Source organism: Saccopteryx leptura, chromosome 1 (assembly GCF_036850995.1).
Source record: "Saccopteryx leptura isolate mSacLep1 chromosome 1, mSacLep1_pri_phased_curated, whole genome shotgun sequence".
NCBI classification, from domain to species: domain Eukaryota; kingdom Metazoa; phylum Chordata; class Mammalia; order Chiroptera; family Emballonuridae; genus Saccopteryx; species Saccopteryx leptura.
This window is the reverse complement of record NC_089503.1, coordinates 385,963,161-385,986,932: the sequence shown is the minus strand read 5'-3', so window position 1 is coordinate 385,986,932 and position 23,772 is coordinate 385,963,161. Positions and strand designations below refer to the sequence as shown.

Below are 23,772 nucleotides of genomic sequence, written 5' to 3'. Positions count from 1 at the left end.
GGGCAACTGCTTTCTCTTTACACGGTGGCTCTGGGCCCCAGAGACTGAGAGCGGAAGGGACAAAACTGCCAAGACACCGGGCCAGAACTGGCCGATATCCCTCTGGCCACATTCCATTGGTCAGAGCAGTCCACGAGGCCAGCCCAGGTTCCAGGGAGGGGAAGAGACCGCGCCTCTTGGTGGTGGGGGAGGGGCAGACAACATGCGGCAGCTTTTAAGATTTTATTTATTTATTTTAGAGAGGAGAGAAAGAGAAGAAGGAGCAGGAAACATCAACTCCCATAGGTGCCTTGACCGGACAAGCTCAGGGCTTTGAACTGGCGACCTCAGCGTTCTAGGTCTGCACTTTTATCCACTGCGCCACCACAGGTCAGGCGTGTGGTATCTTTAATTCATGTCCATCGTCAGATGCGTCAGAGAGGCTTCTGAGTCTGCCTCCCAGGGTCCAGTCCAATCTCCACACTCCGGACGTGGGGATGGAGACTCGAAGGGGAAAGAGGGCGGGCCACCAGGAGAGTCCACACGTGGACTTCGGGGCAGAGCTGGACTCCCAGCCCAGGACTCTACCGGGTCGGCAGTGGAAGCCCCGCCCCGCGGCTGCGCCCCGCCCCCTGCAGCCCGGCTCTGCGGAGGCGTGGGGGGTACTGTTTTCCGTGCACTGCTGTTTGCAATCATAAAGTTCAGCGGCCCTACTAGCGTGCTTAAATTAGTTCCAACGAAAACCAAATCACTTCATTTGCAGAGAAGGGCTTAATTGCAAGGGGAACGTGGCGAAGGGAATTCTGTTGCCTGTTTTCATTGAAGAAAATTACTGTACTTTCCCCTGTCTCCTCGCTCAACAGAAGCCACTTAGAAATTGGGCTGGAGTCCCCAGGGACACCTCTCTACCCTTTCTTCTCTGAGCCTGTGCAGCTCTTTCCTGCTCCTGAGACCCAGCTCTGGACTCTCCTCGCTCATCCGCCTGGCCGGCCACCCCATCCTTGGCCCCAGTTGGGCAGTGCTCCCCTGGTTTACTGGAGTCCCATCACACCCCTGCGAGGTTGAAAGGATCACCCTCGACTTCACGGGGACCTCTGCCAGGGGACATGTCCACGCTTTGGGCAGGAAGAAATATCCATCCCTTTCTTATGAAATCTGCTCTGAGCCCTCACCTCACCCAGGCTGCAGAAAGGTCACATTGCAGACAAAGGGCCTCTGGATCGGGGCCTTACACAATGCCTGGGGCTTGTCTGGTTTGATGCCAGGCAGAGGGGAGGGGACCTGCTGTCCTATGATGCTGGCAGGTCCTCCAGCGTCTCATGTGAGGAAACTCAGCAAACACACAGCCCCGTCTGTGGTTCCCTCTCTGCCAGCCAGCCCAGCCGATACCCTGTGTGGCCGGTGTTTCCCTGGGCAGGGGGGGACATGGACCCTTCAGGGAGACAGGTAGCAGGCTGGTAACCTGCAGGGGGAGGTACAAGTAAGGAAACATGTAGCCCGCCTGGTGTTTGGAGAGAAAGAAAGGCGGGCTGGGCCCTAGAGGCTGTGTGGGGTTGGGTGCAGCTCCCACTCCAACAGGCATGTGGTCTGAAAGAGAGGCGGGAGATGGGGGAACAGCAGAGTGGGTGGAACAGCAAGTGCAGAAGCTCAGAGGTAGGAATGGGCCTGGTGAGCATGAGGGCAGCAAGGTGTGGTCTGAGCAGAGTTAGGGGGAGGCCAGAAAGGCAGGCAAAAGGAGCCTTTCAGAGCCTCTTCCTCTGGCCCAACGTGGTTTTCTTCTGTTCCTGCAAAGCTATGACAGATCTGAGCGTGGCTTCCCCCTTCCATTCTTTGGAGAAGGGAAGAGAGCAGGGCCGAGAACCTGGACTCTGGAGCTGGGCCGTCTGGCTTCAGACCTCGACTTCACCACCTCCCTGACCTCCCCGTGCCTCAGTTTCCCCCCTGAACAGTGGATAACAATGAACCCATTGCCTCAGTTTTCCCCCTGAACAGTGGATAACAATGAACCCATTGCCTCAGTTTGCCCCCTGAACAGTGGATAACAACAAACCCATTGCCTCAGTTTTCCCCTAAACAGTGGATAACAACGAACCCATTGCACTAGCGCACCCGTCGGAGGGGCGGGGTCCCAGGAGGCGGCCTCACAGTAACGGCTGCCCTCCGACGGGTGGGCTGGTTAAGAGTGGCCTCAGTTTTCCCCCTAAACAGTGGATAACAACGAACCCATTGCCTCAGTTTCCCCCTGAACAGTGGATAACAAGGACCCCACTGCCTGGGGTGGTTGGGAGGATTCGGTGAGCCGTAGCTCACTAGGAGTGTGTCGTGTATTGGCTAATTCTTTCCTTTCTTTCTTAACGACTAACTCCTGCTGCTGTCAGGATAAAGCGATTAGCCCTGAGGTCCCAGCCAGAAAAGGGCAGAGCCAGTCCTGATGATGCCAAGTCCCCAGCTTCACGCTGCCTCCGTGCAGCACCAGGTGGTGATGCCCCCGACCCATGCCATCTGCCCCTCCCTGGCACATCGTGGGACCCTCTGGCCAGAGCCTGTCCTCGGCTCTAGAAGGCTCCCTGGGGACAGGGTGGGGTGGAGCCTGGCTGCCCAGGGAGGGGCATGGGTTTGGAGGAGCTGAGAGGCCTCTTGGCACCAGGGCTCCCTCTCTGCCTGCAGGGGGCTTGGCTGCCCAGGGAGGGCTGTTGGGAGGAGCTGAGAGGCCTCTTGGCCCCACGGCTCCCTCCCTGCCTGCAGGGGGCCTGCCCTGCCCACTGGGGGCGGGGAGGCTGACATCATAATGGATCTGAGTCCACCAACCTGCCTGAACGAGGGGAATTTTCTGAGGTTCAAAGTCAACGGCGTATTAATTAAGGGGGGAACAGCTGCTACTGCAGTTCCTGTGATAAGTCAGTGACAAATGACCGTGTTTACCTTTTTCCTGAGCTAAGACTCCAGAAGTGGCCCGGAGCTACCAGGTGGCCGTCCAGGGCCAAGATTTGTGGGTACGGCCTCTCCTTCCCTCACCCCCCAACCAAGCTCCTTGATGGGTACCCACTGAGCCAAGAGGCTGTCTGTCACCGAGGAGACAGGTCTGTGGCCCAGCAAGTGCTCGGAGGGTATCGTGCGGAGGAATGGAGACCTCTTAGCAAGGGTTCGCGCCCCAAATGCCCTAGGACCCTGCCTCGGACGGGTCCCAGCACCCTGCACCCCCCTTGTGGTCTTCCAAGGCTGGGATGGCGGCGGCAGAGCTGGATCAGAGCGCCTGAGTCTGAGGACACGCCGGGGGCCTTTGTGTCGTGTCCTGCGCTCTGTGGACCATAAAGGAAGCGCCAGGCTGGCGGGGGGCCTTTTGTTGTTCTGTCTATTTTGATCTCACTTCTCTCCAAACAGCTTCATAGGAACAGCCCAGCGCCAGCTCCCTTCCTGGCGGAGGGAAAACCATCGCTGGAAAAGAGAAGTGGAAGATGGGCTCATTTTCTTCTGGGTTGTGTTTCTGGGCCCTTGATCAATTTACCTACCAAGTCCCCGGCCGACGGCCGCAGGGACAGAAGGCCGCTGCTCACGCACCAGTCAGCACGCAGGTGGGACCAAGTGGCTGGGGACAGCTCAGAGGCTGCCTTCTTCCCATGCTGACTGGAGAGGAAGGCCCCCCTGGATCTCAGCACCAACCTCAAATGCCTGCAGCTTTCCCCCCACACCTACTGCGCCCCTGGGTAGGGGGGCAGGTGTTGGTGGAGAGCGTGGGTCCCCAAGCGCACCAGGCGAACCTCTGCCCTGCAGGTGCAGTCCCAGGGGGCACTCGTGTCCTCTCAGTGGTGCCCCTCCACCCTGCCCGCCGCACCAGGCGAACCTCTGCCCTGCAGGTGCAGTCCCAGGGGGCACTCGTGTCCTCTCAGTGGTGCCCCTCCACCCTGCCCACCACACCAGGCGAACCTCTGCCCGGCAGGTGCAGTCCCAGGGGGCACTCGTGTCCTCTCAGTGGTGTCCCTCCACCCCGCCCGCCGCACCAGGCGAACCTCTGCCCGGCAGGTGCAGTCCCAGGGGGCACTCGTGTCCTCTCAGTGGTGCCCCTCCACCCCGCCCGCCGCACCAGGCGAACCTCTGCCCTGCAGGTGCAGTCCCAGGGGGCACTCGTGTCCTCTCAGTGGTCCCCCTCCACCCCGCCCGCCGCACCAGGCGAACCTCTGCCCGGCAGGTGCAGCCCCAGGGGGCACTCGTGTCCTCTCAGTGGTGCCCCTCCACCCTGCCCGGGGACACACTTCTGCAGCCAGCATCGCCTCCTGCCTCCTCAGGGGACGCCGTCAGCTGCCCTGCGAAGGGCTGGTCTGAGCACGGGTCCTGGAAGGCAGGCCGAAATGGGGCCCCCGGAAAGGGACCAGCTGGCATCTCTCCGGTTCGCCCTGCAGGGGTTGTCACTTGTGTTATAAATGTGAACAGGGAGGCTCTGGGAAGGCCTTTCACTGGAGGGCCCGTCACTGAGAGGCCGAGCCCAGAGCTAGGAAGGCCCAGGGGTCCCGCCCCGCCCGCTCCAGCGGCCTCTCTGGGGGGCCCTCTCCTGAGCCAGAGCTAATAACCCCGCATGCTGCCGTTCCTCACACACTGCTCTGGGGGAAAGGGAGAGAGCCACAGATGAGAAGCACAGCGTTTTTAATAAATTGTTTATTTATCCAAGTGTTCAGCCCTGACAGCGGAGCCTGCTGTGATTCTGACTTGGGCCGGCGCCTGGCCGAGACACCGTTTCTGTGCCACAGGCTGCCGCTCAGCCCCAGCCCCACGGATCGCCCAGACATCAGAGGAAATGAGAGTGCGGCTCAAATGAGGGACACTGGAGCTTTATTAAGAAAACAACACCAGTAAGACCAGAGAGGGGCGGCTAATGTCTTTGGAGACAGCTGTTGCGTCTCCCTGCCTGCCTGCCTGCCGCAGACAGAACACACGGGGCGAGACTCAGTCGGCGAGGCTCCTGCGTTTAACTGATAAGGCCCCCGCCGGCCCGTTTCTGGAGGTGCCTCGACTGGCCGGCTGGGGAGCTGGTAACAGACAGGCTGAGGTCGTGGAGGCAGGCTCTCGTGTGGCCAGCAGGGGGCAGTGGTGCAGCCGCTGTGCCTTGCAGGAGCACAGGGGACTGCGGTCGCTGTAAACAAGGTGATCTTCCCGCACTGGAAGTGCGAGGCTCCTGATGCCCTGGAATTGGCACACTCGGGCCCCACAGTGCCCCATCTGCAGGTCTGGTCTAAAATCTTGTCTTCTGTGCGAAGCCCTGCTGCCGAGGTGCACCCTGGGAGGCTGCCTGGGCGGGGCCACGGAGCCACACCCCTCTCCACTCCCAGGCATGTGACTACTCCAGGTCCCTCCCGGGAGGCCACACCAGCAGCTCACACCTCTGACCTGAGCGCCCTAATGTCTAGCACCTTCCCCCTTCAGGACAAGAGGCCCCACCAGCCGGAGGATGGGCTTGCTCCCCTCAACGGAGAGCTCCCAGCTAACGCCCCCTGAAGGCACATGGACTAGCTGCTCCGTGACCCCCTGCCTGGCCCACCACCCCGACCAACGGCCCTTCCCAGCGTCCACACCCAACCTCACACTTGCTCCGCAGTCAGAGCTGCTGCTCTGTCTCCTCCTGTCATGAAACAAACCCTCCTCCACTTTCCTGCTGGCGGGACAGGGCAGAGGATGGGACCCACGTGGAGGGTGCGCCGCCCGGCCTCCGCCTCTCTCCTCCGCCCTCCAGGGAAGCTGACGCTTTCCTACTAAGCTAACCTCTGAAGAGCCTCCCAGAGACCTGAGACCAGGGTCAGGAGGAGGTGAAGGTCAAGGCAAGTGTGAATACAGCACCGGCAGGTCATCGGAGCCCGAGGGGCCCGGCCAGGCCCGGCCGACGAGGAACAGGCCCGCTGAGGGTTATCGCTCCGAGTCGGAGAAGGAGGAGGGCTTAGTCCATCTCCACACCAGCATGTCTTCTCCAGCCACGCGGTGCGACTCCGTCTGGATCCGGGACTCGTTGGAGGCCAGGAACTCCACGGCCCTGTCCCAGACCCGCTTCATGCGCCTCCTGCAAAGACAGGGCCCGGCTCAGGCTCGGCGGGCACACGGGGCTGCGCCCGGACCCTCTGCCCAGGCAGGCCAGCTGGTCTGGGGCCGACGCCCTTTGTATGCACGGGAACAAAGCTCCAAGAGCCCACGCAGAAATTATCTGCGGGGGGAGCAGCCGTCAGGTACCAGCAGGGCTCCTGCAGATATTTCTTGAGCCCAGACCAATGATTCCTCTACTGATCAGGCCCGAGGTGTCTGGAGCAGCCAGGCGCCCGACCAGTCCTGCCTGCATCTAAGTGCCTCGTGTGTGGGCTAGTTAAGAGTGGCCGCTGGGTTGCCGCGTTCCAACTGCTCTGCACTTCAGGGGACAGGGAGGAGCCCAGCACCCTGCCGAGGAGGCCGGGCGTGGGAGCCGCTCCTGGAACTAGAGCCTCCAGGCAGGGCACCTTCCTGGTGCCTGGCCAGCCCCGGGCCCCAGGGCCGTAGCCAAAGCCCTACATCCCCTCGGGGAGCCCCTATTTCCTCTGCCTGCTCCAGGCCAGATGGAGGACTCCAGGGCCACTGCGGAGGCTTAGTGGACGTCTACTGTGTGATGAGCCCCTGCCTCGCGTGGGCACTGCAGGACTCCCACCCACACCCATGTGAGGGGAATGCATAGGTGCACGAGTCCAGGGCTCGGCGGCACTGACTGGGCAGCTGGGAGAGGACTTGAGACTGAGTGGCAGGGCGTGAGCCTCCGGGTCACCCACGCCCTGCGGTGGCGGCCTGCGGCCCTGCTGACGCGCAGGAGCTGGGTGCAGTGGTTCAGCCCGACAGCCGCCACGCCACCTCCTGCTCTCATTTAAGTGTGTGCGTGTGTTGCATACAACAAGCAGTAACGGCTGCCCTCCAACGGGTGCGCTAGTGCTATCAGTGACCCAGTGCGCTATGAGGCCGCCTCCTGGGACCCCGCCCCTCCGACGGGTGCGCTAGTGCTAGCAGTGACCCAGTGCGCTATGAGGCCGCCTCCCGGGACCCCGCCCCTCCGACGGGTGCCCTAGTGCTAGCAGTGACCCAGTGCGCTATGAGGCCGCCTCCTGGGGCCCCACCCCTCCGATGGGTGCCCTAGTGCTAGCAGTGACCCAGTGCGCTATGAGGCCGCCTCCCGAGACCCACCCCTCCGACGGGTACACTAGTGCTAGAAGTGACCCAGTGCGCTATGAGGCCGCCTCCCGGGACCCCGCCCCTCCGACGGGTGCGCTAGTGCTAGCAGTGACCCAGTGCGCTATGAGGCCGCCTCCCGGGACCCCGCCCCTCCGACGGGTGCCCTAGTGCTAGCAGTGACCCAGTGCGCTATGAGGTCACCTCCCGGGACCCCGCCCCTCCGACGGGTACGCCAGTGCTAGCAGTGACCCAGTGCGCTGTGAGGCCGCCTCCCGGGACCCCGCCCCTCCGACGGGTACGCCAGTGCTAGCAGTGACCCAGTGCGCTGTGAGGCCGCCTCCCGGGACCCCGCCCCTCCGACGGGTGCGCCAGTGCTAGCAGTGACCCAGTGCGCTGTGAGGCCGCCTCCCGGGACCCTGCTCCCCTTTCCTGAGGACCTATCACTGACTCAGGACACATGTGCCTTCTGCACCGTGCCCAGGGTCTTCCCCTTAGAGCCAGCGCTCCGGCAGGCTCCCTCACTGCCCACCGCTGCCCATGACCCTGGTGCTGCGGCGGGCAGCGGGTGCCCGTAAACATGCTCTGAGGGAAGGAGCAAGTGCCCGCCGCTGTTCACCACAGGCCTCCGCAAGCAGCGACACGATCTCTGTTATAGACTGTGGCTAAGAGGTGGTCACCGTGGTCCCATGCTGACCGCTGGCAGGAATTAGGTGGGAGTCTGGGTACCCCTGAGGCCTCCCCCAAGTGGCTGCCTCATGCTGGGGACCCATGGCAAGCAAAGCAGTCCATCTGTCGCCTCAAAGCTCCCTGCCCGCACCTTCCCAGGGGGTGAGGTGGGCATGACACTCATCAGACATCTTCATGTTTAAAAGAAGCCCTTAGAGGTGACCTGGGCCACAGAGCTCCTCCAGCTCTGGCCCTCTGAGCAAGTTTCTTAATCTCTCCATGTCCCGTGCTGTCACCTGCATGGGGCCCTCACTTTCTCACCTCCCAGGGTCTGCCCTGTGGAGGACCCAGAGCAATGCCCAGCGCACACTCGCGAGTGAGTGCTCAGCTTCACCGGGAGGCGATGGCACCCAGCCTGAGACCATGCGACACCTGCAGTGATGGCCCGCAGGCTGAGTGACACTATGCGGGCTCTGCTGGCAGCCTCCAGGGACTCGTCCCCCAACTCCACCCACCCTTGGTCCCTTCAGGGGTCCATCAGTATCTGCAGCCCACGTGGAAGGGGGCCCTGGAGTGGAGCATGACAAGCCTGCCGTCCCTTCCCATGCGGCGTGACCTGCAGGCGGACTCTATTCGCTGCCGTGGAACCACCTTCCACTGGACGTATGTGCGTGTGCACACAGGCGTGTGGGAAACAGACTACTGTGTTTTAGGTGACAGGTGTTTCTGACTGTGGATCATGGTTAAAAATGTTTGAAAAACAGTCTCCTCCTCCTTGCCAGAGACTGACTCAAAAATAAATAGGTCAGTGCCTGCCGCAGGGAGGGTTTTCTCCCGCCCTGAGAACAGGAAGCCCACCTCCTCTGGCCGGCTGGGACAGGCCGCGGCTGCCGCTACCACTGCGGCCATGAGGAACTCCAGCCAGCCCACACCCACAGAGGGCAGGTCCAGAGAAGGACCTCGCTGTTCTGCGCCTGGCACCCACGTGACTCATGGACAGCCCCTGGGAAGGAGGTTTCTATGTTTGCTGCCCAAAGATCCTTAACCAGTGTCACCACGAGCGGAGCCGCCCTTTCTCGGGAGGGGACCTACTTCCAGACTGGCCTGTGCACTCTCACATAAAGAGCCCCATGCGGAGGTGCTGCGGATGGTGTGGGCGGAGACCCCAGGGCGCCTGGCGCGTGCGCTGGGCGGGGTCAGGGCCGGGACTCACCGGCTCTGTGGAGGGATGAGCGTGTCGCGCACGTGCAGAATGCCCACGTACGGGTAGCGCTCCATGTCCTGCTCCCAGTCCACGTAGTGGTCCTGGACTACATCTGCGGGACGGAGGGCACGGTTTAGGATGAGGGCCTGCAGGCAGGGGCCAGCAGCCCTCCCCCCAGAGACCACACACCTATGATCTTCTTCACCATCTCGTACATGGCCTGCTCCTCCTCTTCCAGCTTGCGCCACCGATATTTCAGGAAGATCAGGAGTCCCCACAGAAAGGCCAGGCCTGGTGGGAACAAAGCACCCTTGACGGCTCCCATCGGCTCCCACCACTCAGAGCTCAGCGGGCCTCCCTGGGGGACCTGCAGGTGTGCTCTGAGTACCTACTAGGTGTGGGCCCGGAGCTGGCATGCGGGAAACAAAGGGCGAGGAGATGCGGAGGGCGGACAGGCTATTAAGTGATCAGCCTCCTCCCGGCAGCTGTCACCACAGAGGCACCGCCAGCCACGGGAACGCGGATCCTCCCCACCCCATTCTGGGGCTTTTATCTCCTCCCCGGTGGGCCAGAGCCCGGGGCTTCATACATATATATAAGGTACATGCCGGGCCCTTTGTATTCTGAGATGCTGCTGCCGATAATGATGTCTGTGCCCCGCAGCTGGCAAGGGAGCCGCGCGCACGGCCTGGTCCCTGTGGTTTGTACCGGCTCCCTCTGCAGAGTGGGCGGGTTCTGGGACCTGGCCTTTTGCCTTCACAGACTCCCCAGGGTCTAGGCAGCCCGGCTGTCAGCAGACAAGGCCTGGGCTCTGCTTTCCAGCTCAGCACCCTGGGTCCGCCCTGCTCGCAGCAGGTGTCTGCGACCTTCCCGGAGACGTTTATGCGTCCAGGGAGCCAAGCTTCCCAGCACCCACTGCATCTCCCCCGCAGCGGCCTGCACTCCCGGCCCGGAAGGGGCAGCGCGCCCCTGCAACCCGGGCCAGGCTCCCTCGCAGGGGTGCTCACAGCCCGCATCCCCAAGTCAAGGGCACTTTCTCGTGAACCTCGTGGCACCAGGCTCCACAGGTGAGATGACCGTGGCCAGGGCTGACTTGCTCACTGGCTTCTGTTTTAGTGGACAGAGCTCAGGCTCGCCAGGCAGAAGTGAACACTCAGTGGCCGGGTGCCTGTGCCTTATCACTCGTGCCCAGACTGCCCTGAGCAGGGCTCCGGGAGGGCTGCGTGCCAGGACTTACACCAGAAGAAGATGAGCACATGGGTGACTGCGGTGAGCAGGGCGCGGCTCAGGCGGCAGCCCACGCCCATGCGGGGCCGGGAGGACTCCAGGCAGACCACCTTGTCCACGGCTGTCACCAGTTCCGACGGGTCTTCCCCTTTCAAACTGAAACAGGACACGGGGCTGGAAACACGTCCACAGGCGCCAAGGAGCCGTAGTCTCCGCCCCTTTCAGCAGCCGGAGGGGGCGGGGCTCTCGGCCTCTCCTAGCTTATAAAACACTTGGAATCCTGGCTGCGCTCTTCCCAGAAATTTCCCACGTCGGCTACTTAGGAAAAATAAAGCTTTAAAGAGCCAGCAGGCTCGGACCTCTACTGCTAAAGTGACGTCCCCTTGTTGGGGCTCTGACAGCCCCTCTCAGCGTGCGGAAGATCAAACTAGAAATTGGATTCCCACCTCCCAGCACAGAGAAATGAAAGTGTTTACGGAGTGGCGGGCTTTGCACTGCGTGGTAGGAATGGAAAGCCCAGTCGGGGAGGACGTGCTTTTTCTTGGTGACGAGGGCACAGCTGTTCAAGGGAGAGACCAGACGGGGCGCGGGAGGTGCCGCAAGGCACGGGCATGTGGACCCGGCTCCGGGGCCAGGCCCAGCACAGCGCCTCCGCCCTGGCCCCGCAAGGTGTCAGGACACCCACACCTTCCAGCTAGGTGAGGAGCTCATGCGTTGGTCCGCGTACTGGGACGGCTGGTGCCTGAAGTGACCCGGTTCCTCACGACCCACTTTCACCCTGGGGCGTCTGAGCCAGCTCAGCCACCCCCAGCTGCCCTCCCCAATAAGAAAAGGTGAATGTCACCGTCCCCTCAAGGGTGGCAGCTGCATACAGTCCCCGCCTTTTCTAACCGGAAGATTGCTCAGCCACTGGGGGAAGCTTTTTTTTTTAAGCCAATGAATTATAATTATGCCACGCATCCAGTTACCAAGCTCCAGGCTAGCCGCCCTCGGGCTGCGCCGGGTGCACAGCTGACGGAATTAGTCATTTGGGTGGATTAGAGAGGAAGAGAACACAACCCCAGGGTGGGTTTTAGATCAGGAGCTGTCACTTCCACAGAGCCCCCACAACCCCCAGGACGGGAGCAGGGCGATGAGGCAAAGGCTGTCCAGGGGGAGCTCTAGGCGTCCAGCCATCGCGGCTCCCCCGTGCTGCCGGGCCTTTCTGGAAGGCGAAGGGCTCTCTCTCTCCAGTAACGGTGCTCACCAGAGAGAAATGAGGCGGAACTGCCCAGCGAGAGTAAAATCAGTACTTCCTTTTGTGATTTCCATACTGAGTGAAACCAACACGCAGAATCATTTCATCTACAAATGAAAACTAGCACCGGAGGAAAGGACGCTTAGAAAAATGCCTTCTCCACAAAACCATGCGGAACCGGCGAATTAAAAAGGCACAGGACCGAGTCGCACGGAGTGGGTTTAGGCCGGGAACACAGGCTCCTCTCCCGACACCTGGACTGTGTCGCATCTTCCAACTGCTCCCTGCCCTGCAAGCCTGCGCTTCCTCCACCCACCGGCACCTGCAGGCCGCAGAGGCCCTGTGGGGAGGGAGTCAGGGGGTGGTGCCCCGCCCACACTCACCAGATGCCCACGTCCTTGTTGCTGCTCAGGATCCAGGTTAGTGCGGCTTCAAACTTGGCGGAGGAGCTGCCGGTCACATTCTGTGGGAGGGGGCGGGAGATTAGTTCTGCGTCTGTGCGGAGTGGCCAGAGCGACATGACTCTTCTGCGGGACAAGGGGGCCCCTCCTGGGTCCTCCGCACCGAAGTCCGGCCTGCTTGGCGCCACGCACTGCCTGGTGGGCGCCAAGGGAGAGGCTGTCGCGGGAGGGGGTGATGCTTCCGCACATGGTAAACAGTGCGGGCTGAGCGGCATGAAAGATGGGATTTTCACAAAGACTGAAGGCCAGCAAGTTGGCAGCTCATTTGGGGTAAAATGAAAAAAGGTGTGGGGGTTGGGGTCCCAGCAACCAGTCCCAGCTGTGTGGCCTTGGACAAGTAAGTCCCTGCCCCTCTCATGGTCTCCGTTTCTTTATCTGTGAAATGAAAATTGGATCAGGTGACGAAGGTTCCTGCTAGCTCCAAATACCCATAATTCTGTCATCCCGAGGCCACGCGGAAAACCAGGTGGACCCCGAATAATCCACACAGTACTCAGAAGGAGAGGCAAGGTGTAGGTGACATGCGTACCCTGAAAGCTGGTGAGAAGGGGAGGAACACAAACCGAAGGCGGGGCAGGTAATGGGACCATCTGAGGAAGGGCAGCCCGCCACAGGCGCTGCTGGTCAGGAGCGCGCGCAGGCTTGTACCACCGTGCAGCTCACCTTGGGTCACCCCCCACGCAGCCTAGCGCTCAAGTTAAATTAAAAAAAAGGCGGGGGGGGGGGCAAAAAGCCAAGAAAAAGAAAAAAAACCCAAAACAAAACAAAACCGCAAAACAAAAAGACAAAAAGGAGAGAAATAAACAAGCACAGGACGGGAAAATCAGTGCCGAGGCAGCGGGCCTCCCGGGACGCGGGCTCCACGGCCTACTTACTGCTATGTATTCCTGCGCCTCCAGGACAGGGATGCACTTGCTTTTTAGCTGCTCTGGGTTTCCACATTCAAAGTTACCTAGGAGGAAAAAAACACATTCACACACAAAAAAGAGGTGGAAAAAAAAAATCACTCTGAAACAGACCAAAAAAAAAAATGCAGCAAGAATCAAGCCATCAGCTCTGAGAGGGAGCATGTGGCCTGGCGCTCGGCCTCTGTGGGCACCTCCGCTCCGCAGCAAGATCAAAAGCCACTTAGCTTGGATCGATTCCAGATCATTAAAACCTGACCTGCAAAGCAGTGCAGCAATTTGCATTAAATGACTAAAAAGCTGCCCAATACCAAGGTCTGTTTGCAATTGATCCCCGAAAGGATCAGACCGATAGCTCTGGAAGGTACAGGAATGGCACTATAAATAAACACAGCCTGGGAAAGAGAAAGGCAGGGAGGCTGCAGGCACTGCGGGGATCTGACACAGGACATAGGCAGGGGCCCTGGAACGCCAGGCCCACTGTTCGAGGGGTCCTGGGACAGATGTCCAAAACACCCCGCGGAGGACGGGCGCGTCTGCATGCACACAGCGGGGCCTCAGCAGTGCCCCAAAGTTCCCTTCTAATGACCCTGAGCGGCCAGCTCCCACCTGGGGCAGAACGGGAAGACTCCCCTTCCTCCTGCCAGCTTTCGGGTCCAGCCCACAGGCCACCTCTGAAAAGCCCCCAGCCTATGGGGGCCTCTTCTTTGGCCAGGCTGCTCTGAACTTGGGGGCCTGCTGCAGCCTCTAGCTTTGACTGCCCGCTCTGGTTCACCCACCATGAGCTCTGCACCACTAGACCCCTGGCATAAGGACAGCGCAGGGCAGGGCCACGTAAAGACCCTCCCCCTCTCCCACGTGGTCTGACTGCCCTTCACCTGGCGCAGTCTGGGGGCTTTGAATGGCAGCCAGTCTGTGTGTGGCTGTGCGGGGGAGGGGGTGGTTGAAGGTCATATTAAAAGTCTTGATAATGAACAGAAGCCCGTCTTTCCTACTTCAGACTTGATCTTCACCCTCTGGGCCCTTTGAGACCGAGCTGGCGTCTCCTGTCCTCTTGCCCCCACCCTGCCTGCCCTGTCCTGCCTACTTGGGCCATGGCCCCCTGACTGGCCTCCTCTGCTCCCCTTTCTCCTCCACGTGCTTTAAAGCTTTAAACTGACTCTGCTTACATGTCACCACTCCACTGAAGCTGCTGCCACACTTGCCTGACTGGCACCTGGCTCTCGGCAGGTCAGTCCCCTGCTCGAAAGCCTCCCTGGCCCTCACTGCCTTCAAGATTAAGCCCCGGTGGCCTGGCATCTGTGCGGCCCAATGGACCCTTCCAAACTCCATTTCCTGTTTTTCCCTTCCCCAGGGAAGCTGATCTTTAAGGTCCCTGACCCCAAAGTTTCCTGCCTCCTTGGCACCACCTCTTCCCCCACCTCTCCTTTCACCTCCCCCTCCCCCCTCCCCCACCTCTCCCCCCATCTCTTCCTCCACCTCCCCCCACCTCTCCCCCCACCTCTCTCCCCACTTCTCCCTCACCTCTCCCCTCTTCCACACAGAACCCATACTGCCTGGGCTCCAGGGCTGCCCCATGATACTTTCCTGGCTAGTCTAGTGAAAAGGCATTCTGCCTCTGGTAACCTCTGGCCTCCTGGTTCTCATCCAATGGCATCTTTTGTCACCTAGTGGTCAGGGAGGTAGGTGGCCTGCGGCAGGACCCTGGGCCGAACCATCTTGCATCCCATGAAGGCCAGCACAGTGCCCTGCCCATCGGTGATCTCCGACAGGAGATGGGGGAAGGGAGGATGGCCTGGTAGAGAGCCCCCCCAGCCTGCCACAGAGTGATGCACGACCTCAGGGCTGCCCCTCTAGGCCTGTGGGAGGCTGGCAGGCACCAGGCTGCTTGATGGCACACGTGAAGTCTACACATGGAGGGTGGGAGGAGAAACGTCCACTAGGATTCACAGCTCAAGAGCAGAGCTTCTCGACTTTGCCCCCTGGGGGGCGGGACGAGACCCGAGAGTCTGCATTTCCAGTAAGCTCCCAGGTGGTGCTGCCGCTGCCGCCGCCTGGACCACTGCCCAGTCACGGACATTCAGAGCACCCTCTAGGCCAGCATGCACACCCCGAGCACCTGAGCCAGAGGGAAATGCCCACGACCGTGGGCTGCGACCCCCACCTCCTATCGCTCCTCCGAGGAGCTCGCAGGCACCTCCCTGACCGCCTCCCGTCCCTCACCAGTCAGGAGGGGGACGTGGCAGCGCTGAGGCCTACACGCTTGGCCCTGAGGACTGACGGCCCAGTACAAGCCCACCCAACCTTGACTGCCCAGCAACGACCTTAGACTAGGGCTGGCTGGCAGGCAAGAGGCGCCCCCTGACCTTCCCGTGAGACTGAGCTGCTCGCCTGGTTCTCGTGCCAAGTACATTTAACACGGTCTCTGCCCCGGCAGTCCCCTACGTCACCAGCAAGTGGTTCTGAGAGGCTTCCTAGACGCCAGGTGTGGGGAAGGACACGCTAATGCAGGAGGCAGCTCTGCCCTCCAGGACCGCGCTGACCAAAGACAATCCAGTGGTCCCCGTCTGTCGTGGGGTGAGGTTAGAACCCCCACGATAGGCCAAAGTCCGCTAAGTAGCAACCTTATATTTATGTTATTATTTATATATATTTTAAGGCTTTATAAACCCTTCCCACACTCTTATAAACCTTTCCCACACTGTTATTAACCTTTCCCACACTCTTATAAACACTTCCTATGCTCTTAAACACTTTCTACACTCTTAAACCTACGTGATTTTAACAACATATAAAATTCTATATGAGTACTCACCAGTAGTACTTTATTTTGATTTAATATTCTTTTAATATGTTTTAATTAATATTTTTTATATTTTTAAATATTGTTTTCAATTTTTTAGGCTATAAAATGCTTATTTTACAGCAAAAATAATTAAAACAATATATAAAAATACCTATATATCGCAAAATCCTGCGAGATAGCAAAAAATCCACGATACAAAATTAGATATATACAATTTAAAAATCCACGATACAGGGAGACCGGCAGAGTGAATGGCAACATGGCGGGGACAGCCATAGCGGGGAGCCCTCCGGGTGGACGAGTGTTCAGGGTCACTTCCCAGGTGCTGAGAGTGTCCTCCTGTAGAGGACAGCACTCGGCCTTCATTTCATAAAGAGAGGCCCAAGACCACTCAGGAACGGGAGACAGGGGCCCCGAGCCCATCCGGGACTTGTCCAGGGTCCTGCAGCCAGCTGGGACGCCAGGGCCTCGGCAGGCTGGATGGGCCTGAGGTGCTCGCCCACCGCGCAGACCTGTCACCTGCACAGGCCTCCCCACCTGGCCCGGCCAACCATCTGGTGAGGACCCAGACTCCGAGACCTGGAGCCCAGCCCCTGCAGTGTAAACCAGACCCCCAAAGCACGAGGTGGGGCTCATCCGCATAAGGGCGTACAGCTGCTAAAAGGCCGGTGTGTGGGCCAGGACCCCCGGGGCCCCGCCGTGGGGTGTGAGAACCAGATGTGCTCTGCCCACATGCACGGCTTACATGAATGTCGGAGTGGGAAAGCGGGGCAGGGGAGACTCGCCCCCGGAGTCCGTGTTCCTGGAGACAACCGCAGCACGCCACAGCTGCCTGCTAGCCACCAGTTCACGCCCGCTCCCGGGGGACCCGGGCCCGAGGCCTACTCACCGGCTTGGACGGCCAAGAAGTTGTAGAGCTCATGCAGCAGCTCCAGCAGGGCCGCCTTCTGCTTGGCCTGACAGAACTGAGGGCACAGGACAGGCAGTCAGCGGGGCCGAGGGCAGTCTGGCTGGCTGGCTCTGCCCCGTCAGCCACACTATCAAGTAATACTTTTAAAAAATAAAAACTAATTCTGCAAGATGGCGGGCCTTAGGGCAGGTTTGATAAACATTGGGTTAACTGACCGAAAAGGAACCGCATGAAAGCAGGGGCAGCGTGAAAACAGACACGGTAACTAAGGGCCATCCGTCCCGGGGGCTCCCGGTCCCAGTCCCTCTCCACAGGATAGCGGTCAGCTGGGCTGAGGAGCGGGGCGGGGTGTGGGAACTGGGGCAGCCCAGGGAGCAAGCGCACAGCCGGTCCCGGCCCCTCGGGAGCATCGCTGCGGAGGGGTTAGACCGGGCGCCCTAAGGAGTGCGGTGTCTAGAACTGGGGGAGAGAAGTCACCTGCATGAGAAAGCAGGAGAGGGGTCCATGCAGACCTAGTCCTCCGGCACCTGTGACAGGACCGAGGCCATCTCGCCAGACTCACCACATTTACAACATTAAAACAAGGCTGCTTTCCCTGGAGGCGGACCAGGGGACAGGTGAGTGTGCGTGGACTCGCCACTGGTCCCTACTGTACCCAGTTAGAGACCGTAGGGAAGCCACCAACAGCCCACAGCTCAAGAGTGGTGGGGGCAGGCCAGCTGACTTCAGGCTCTGGCCACGCCCTGCTTCAGGCCTGCCCTGGGGTGTCACCAGCCAAGGGCCTGGGACCTGGGCCTGGTGCTGCAGCTACAGAGGAACCGAAGCTGCTCTCCGCCCCCGAACCACCGCTGCCCTCGTGGGAAACGTGAGGGGCTGGGTCTCTAACACTCCCAGAGGCCAGCATATGCCCCCACATGTTACCAAAAGACCCCACAGCCTTTACAAGGGACCAAATGATGTTACCAAGATTTATACACATGACCACAGATGTTCACAAACAACTCACGTCTGCTAGTGGAGTTAGGTACCCAAACTATTGTAAAGAATGTGAAGGTATGGGAAATGTCGATGATAAGTGTTCAATGCAGCAATATCCGTTGAGAACCCAAGCCTATGCACCTCCATACACAGAGATATAGGACGGGGAAGAAACACCCCCAGAACATTAAGAGTAGTTATCTCCAGGTGGGTGATTTTTCTTGCCACGTTTTCCAAAATTTTCTACACTAAACACCCATGACTGTCACAAGCAGAAAAAAGGAAGTCACAATCAACGCTGTTCCAAGTCCCCAGCACTTAGAGCCGGGCTGACAGCACCGGGAGGAAACAGACCAGAAGGAACCAGACAACAGGAGGCCCTGTTAGGACGACACGCCCACTCCCAGCCTGTCCCCGTGTTTTCAGTAGCACAGAGGCAGGAAGAAAAACACAAAGTGTCAAGTGGGCTGAGAGGGGACAGAAACTCAGATGCCCCGCTGGGTCCTGGGCCAGCCGGAGCCACACACAGACTTTCAAGCAAGAGCCTCCACGAAGCCCGGAAGTGCTGTCCAACCTGCCTGCTCCTGGGTCCTGCCAAGGGCGCCCCGTGCAATCTCAGTCCAACGGGGCGGGTGATGGTGGCCCAAACCCTGGCTTCCCATGCTCTGATGTCACACATAGCCAGTCTCTCACCAAGCACACCCTCGGCCGGAGCCTGGACTGCACCTGCGGGCTCACTCAGCGGGGCAGCAGCACGTCAGGAGGCCCAGAGGAGGCCCAGAGGAGGCCCAGAGGAGGGCCAGGGAACAAGTCTGCCACTCAGAGTGGGCCCTGACGCACTGAGATATGAAGGACCAAGACGCAGACACCAGGTAGCCTTTTCTAATTAAAAGACAAAACAAGCATCACCGGAGAAGTTTTACAGAAAGTTTTCTTTCTTTCTCTCCCTCTTTCTTTTTCTTTCTCTCTCTCTCTTTCTTTCTTTCTTTCTTTTCTTTCTTTCTCTCTCCTTTCTTTCCTTCCTTCTTTCTTTCTTTTCTTCTTTCCTACCTTCCTTCTCTCCTTCTTTCCTTTTTCTCTTTCTCTCTCTTTCTTTCTTCTTCCTTCCTCCCTCCCTCCGTCCCTTCCCTCCTTCCTTCCTTCCTGTCTTCAACATTCTAGTTCCCCTCTGGCTGCCCCATAAGTTCCTGGATTACTTCCTCTAGCCATCAACTGCAGTTTTTATGATGGAAGGAAGATGAAATGTACTAGGAGTATGTTTCTACAAAACAATTGGAAAGCAAAGATCCTGGGTGGATGAATGCAATGGATGAATGTATTCGAACAACCCCAAACAGGACCCAGCAGACGCCAGAGAGAACTGAAACTGGGTGCTGGAACCAGGGTGCCCTTCTTCCCAGCCCCCGGGCTTCACGAGCCTTGAGCCGAGAGCCCGGGAGGCCTGGCATCGCACCTGATAATCCGACTACTAAATCAGGCCCTCTGGCCACACCAGGCCCTTCCCGATGGGATTCATGGCCCGAAGATGTACGGCCTCCTCCCTGCCCCAGACTGCCACCTGTACCGGCACCCAGCTCATCACGGACGCTCCCTCCGTGACTCATAGGTGGGTGCGGCTGCTCACCGTCCCCACAGAGTGTAGGGAACATTAAAGCTCCATAAAACAACTCTATAGACTTAGAGGGCTGAGTCCACCTCGGATGTGTTTAAGACGCCCCCGCCCCAAAACATTTCAAATCAGAACCATGTTTTCAGAGCCACAAAGGTACGACAGGAGAGAAGAATGCAGAATTGAGGCCATGGTCTCATGTTGTTTAAAAACTGCGGCCTTGCCTGACCAGGCAGTGGTGCAGTGGACAGAGCATCAGACTGGGATGCAGAGGACCCAGGTTCAAGACCCCGAGGTCACCAACTTGAGCACGGGCTCATCTGGTTTGAGCAAGGCTCACCAGCTTGAGCCCAAGGTTACTGGCTTAAGCAAGGGGTCACTCACTCTGCTGTAGCCCCCCCCCCCCCCAGTCAAGGCACATATGAGAAAACAATCAATGAAAAACTAAGGAGCTGCAATGAATAATTGGTGATTTTCATCTCTCTCCCTTCCTGTCTGTCTGTCCCTATCTGTCCCTCTCTCTGACTCTCTGTCTCTGTCAAAAAAAGAAAAAACCAAACAACAAACAAACAAAAAAACAACAACAAAAGAACCCCTGCCGGCCCTTCCTCCCAAAGCCGGAAGCACGGAAGTCCTTCAACCACAACTTCCTGCCTCCCTCTAGATCGGCTTAAGCAGGAGCTCAAACTCCCCAGCGCTAGGACTGACAGGAGGGTTCCCGTCACAAGCCCAGGGGTGTGGAGCTCGGTCCCGTCTCCAGCGCGCCTTCCCTGCCGCAGCGGACAGACATCACGGGACAGAGGGATTCCGGCACAGCACAGGAAGAGCTCCTGACGACGATCCTGTTATGATCCTTTTCAGGGGAAGTTTACCTCCTGATGGAGGCAAAAACACCCGAGCGAATAAAAGCTAAAGAATCTCAAACTCGCCAGACCAGGCGGTGGCACAGTGGGCAGAGCATTGGCCTGGGAAGCTGAGGACCCAGGTTCGAGACCCCGGGGTTGCCAGCTTGAGTGCAGAATCATAGACATAACCTCACGGTCACTGGCTTGAGCCCAAAGGTCACTGGCTGGCTGCAGCACCCCCAGTCAAGGCACATATGAGAAAGCAATCAGTGAACAACTAAGGGGCCGCAACGAAGAATTGATGCTTCTCATCCTTCTCCTTTCCTGGCTGTTCCCCCCATCCTCTTTCTCTCCAAAAAAAGAAAAGAAAAAGAAAAATGAAATTCAAACTCACCTCATCTGTTTTTCTCTCACAGTCCACTGGCAACAATTTCACTGAGACCAAGAAAATAACAGAGAGAAAATTAAAAGTGTGGGTTGAGGAAAAGCTTACAAACAGGGACCGCTCTCAAAATTCAGGGGAAGTAAAACATTACCAACACAAAGATGGTGATTAGGAAGATGTGACCTACATGAGGCACTTTTAAAATGCAGACAATAAAATATAAGGATTTCCCAGCCCTGGATCAGGAGTTGTGACTGCTGGGTCCCGATCTGAGCTGAAAATGATTAGCCACAGGCCCTGGGCAACTCAACCACTCTGAGCTCAACTACTCCTCGTCTGGGAAACAGGGTCAATAAAGCCCTCCTTGCATAACTCGGGGAGTTAGCCTCAAACAAGACAACGTCCATGACAGTTTTCTACATTGTAAATGACAATATGTTAAACAGGATTAATACCATCATGGGAGGGGAGCTCCAGGTAAATCCCCGGCTATCTCGGAGAGCTGCCGTCTAAAGCATCTCAGTGGCATGACAGCACCCTGCTTGACATCACCAGTGTGGCTACACAGTACCCCGGGCACGCCGGGGCCTGCTTCTCTCTAGCGGTGGATAAACTGCTCTCATAGTCAAGCATCATTTGAGCGTGTGCATGAGTCCGGGTCGCCTGTGCCCATAGACTTGTTCATGCACCCAAATATCCATCTGCTGCAACAGCTAAGACATACTCTAGCTGTTCCCTAGGCGTGGCGAGATGTAGCCTTGGCTCAAGTCTGGGAACAGTTTTAATCACACTCACGCTTTGCAAAGGACATTCTTTTATGGTGAACAACAGTGTCACTTGATGCTTATACTTATAAAGATATGATCTCTATGTTGTTCCCTGTTAGACTAGAGCTCGGGATTACCGGAGAGGCACATTTGTCTTTTAGAAAGCACACAAATCTTCAACTCTGCAGACCTGTGTCCTGCAGACCTCCTATGGGCATATGTAACCATGTCACTGAGTGTGGGCAGAAGCATGGCCGGGGTATCCTTGAGTCACAGGACCCCTCTCTTAACACACCCCATGAGGGTGCTGCAAGCAATGGTCAATGCCTTCCTTTACATCAGTTTAAACCCTTATTTAAAGGGTCCTTCCATATGGGTCTCACAAGCAGGGCTAGCAACGATCTCCCTTTGACAATAAGGGCCCTGTGGTCCGAGGGTGAGAGCCCATGGCCTTCCCGGTGGTGCTGTCAAGTGGGAACCCCAACCAGTTCCCATGGGGGGGGCAGTGAACCCTGGGGAGCCTGCCTTCAAATGGGCACTAATGTGTGATTGCACAACAGGTGAAAAGGAAAGAAAACTAAAAGGGAATAGGGGGGCGTGTCTGTTGGCTTTTTCTAGAGAGGGACAACCAGAGTCCGGGGTAAAAGTAGCTCCAAATGATGACTGCTTCCAGCACGTGGTTGGAGGGGGAATAGTGGGGGGCGGAGGGGTGGCCAGGGCGGAAAAGGAGAACAGGAGAAAGCTCAGGTCAGACAGCAATGGCTGCAGGTGCGTGAACCCCGGCCTTCTCGCCCGCACCCGGAGGGCGGTCGGGGTCCGCAGGGTAAGAGGATGACCAGAGGCACCTGCCCCCGGCGCGGTGGAGCCGGTGGAGCCGCGCGCGCGCCCGGGCCCTCCCCGGCGCCGGCCCGGCACGTACTGTGGTCCTCCGCCTCCTGCGGCGCCGAGGGCTTGCCCATCTTCACCCCGAGGATGCCCAGGAAGACGAGCAGCAGCCCCAGGCTGGCCCAGAGCAGCAGCCGCGACAGGCAGCGCTCCAGCCAGCGCCCCACCTCCGGCCGGGCCCGCGTCGCGCCCGCCGCGCCCGCGCGCGTCGCCCGCAGGCCGGGACGCGGGTCGGGGCCCGGGCCCGCGCCCAGGCGGAGGCCGAGGCCGGCGGAGGGCGGCCGCGCCGAGGCCGGGGACGCGGCCCACCAGCGACGGTGGCCGAGGCCCGGCGCGGCCCGGTCGAGTGGCCGGGCGTCCTCATCCTCCTCCGAGCTGCCCCGGACCGAGGCGCGGCGCCGGAGCGGGGCGACGCGGGCCGGGTAGGCGAGGCCGCGGCTGTCGGCCCAGGACGGCGTGGAGGCCTTGAGGTCGCCGTAGGTCCCGGCGGTCGCGAAGGCCGGCGGCGAGGGCGACGGCCAGGGCTCCGCCCGCACAGAGGCCGCGGCGGGCCGGGCGCGCAGCGGAGCCTCCTCGCGCAGCCGTGCTTCCTCCCGCAACCGCTGCTCGCTCCGCGGCCGGGCCTCCTCCCGCAGGCGGCGCAGCTTGTTGCGGTAGAGGTCCCGGGTGGTGTCGGTGATGGGTCCTGGCTGACAGCCCAGGGCCTGTAGCTCCCGCCGCAGCTCCAGGTCTGACAGGCCGGCCATGGCCAGGACGCCGCCCCCGGCGCGCACCGCACCCGGAACTGCTCCCGCCGGCGGCCGCGGCGGGGCGGGCGGGGCTCTACGCCATGATGGGAAGGTCGCCACTGACCGCCATATTGAGGAGGTCGGAGCTGCCCCTGATGGACCGCCATGATGAGGAGGTCATACGTAGCCAGTATGGCCGCCATGTTGGGGAGGTCCTAGAGGTTTTTTTTTTGTTTGTTTTTTTTACCCCATCTTGAGGGTTTTATTTTGTTTTTCTCTTCTCCCCTTTAGTTGTGTGCTCAATTCCTTCTCTTCGCCTGTTAAGACTAACTGCCTGAGTCCTCGTCCCTTCTGCAGCCCCTGGCACTTGATAGTCACTCAATAAAATCTTGTTGATTTAATGAATGAATTGCTTCAAGGCAAGGCAACGCTCAAGTGGAGAGAGGGATCCTTTGCCTCTGGGGACCAATATTGATCCCTTCTTCTCTCAGTTTAGGGCAGTGGCTCTCAAACTATTTGAAGTCAAGGTGCATTTAAAATCCTAGAAATAATTGTAGGCGCACTATATACAAATTTCTGAGAAATACGTTATAATAATTAAGTCAAATATTAAAGAAAAAATATAAAGTCCAAGCATGCTTTTTTGGTAATTAAATGAAATAAATACGACAAAATTAAATTTATTTATTTATTATTATTTTTTTTTTGTATTTTTCTGAAGCTGGAAACGGGGAGAGACAGTCAGACAGACTCCCACATGTGGCCGACCGGGATCCACCCGGCACGCTCTGCCCCTCCGGGGCGTCGCTCTGCCGCGACCAGAGCCACTCCAGCGCCTGGGGCAGAGGCCAAGGAGCCATCCCCAGCGCCCGGGCCATCCCTGCTCCAATGGAGCCCTGGCTGCGGGAGGGGAAGAGAGAGACAGAGAGGAAGGAGGGGGGGTTGGGGGGTGGAGAAGCAAATGGGTGCCTCTCCCATGTGCCCCCGTCGGGAATCGAACTCGGGTCCCCCGC

At 59.0% G+C, this 23,772-nt stretch overlaps 1 protein-coding gene across 1 annotated transcript; it reads right to left on the bottom strand.

Annotated features, from left to right (window-relative positions):
* Positions 1-4,786: 4,786 nt before the first annotated feature.
* LEMD2 (LEM domain nuclear envelope protein 2) lies at positions 4,787-22,828 on the bottom strand. Its single transcript, XM_066359629.1, has 9 exons — positions 22,066-22,828; positions 20,389-20,429; positions 16,542-16,617; positions 12,817-12,893; positions 11,864-11,943; positions 10,254-10,399; positions 9,206-9,307; positions 9,026-9,128; positions 4,787-6,022 (listed from the first exon to the last, which is right to left on the bottom strand). Exons 1-9 carry the CDS (start codon positions 22,775-22,777, stop codon positions 5,872-5,874), a joined length of 1,488 nt encoding a protein of 495 aa, XP_066215726.1. The 5' UTR covers positions 22,778-22,828; the 3' UTR covers positions 4,787-5,871.
* Between the last annotated feature and the right edge of the window lie 944 nt (positions 22,829-23,772).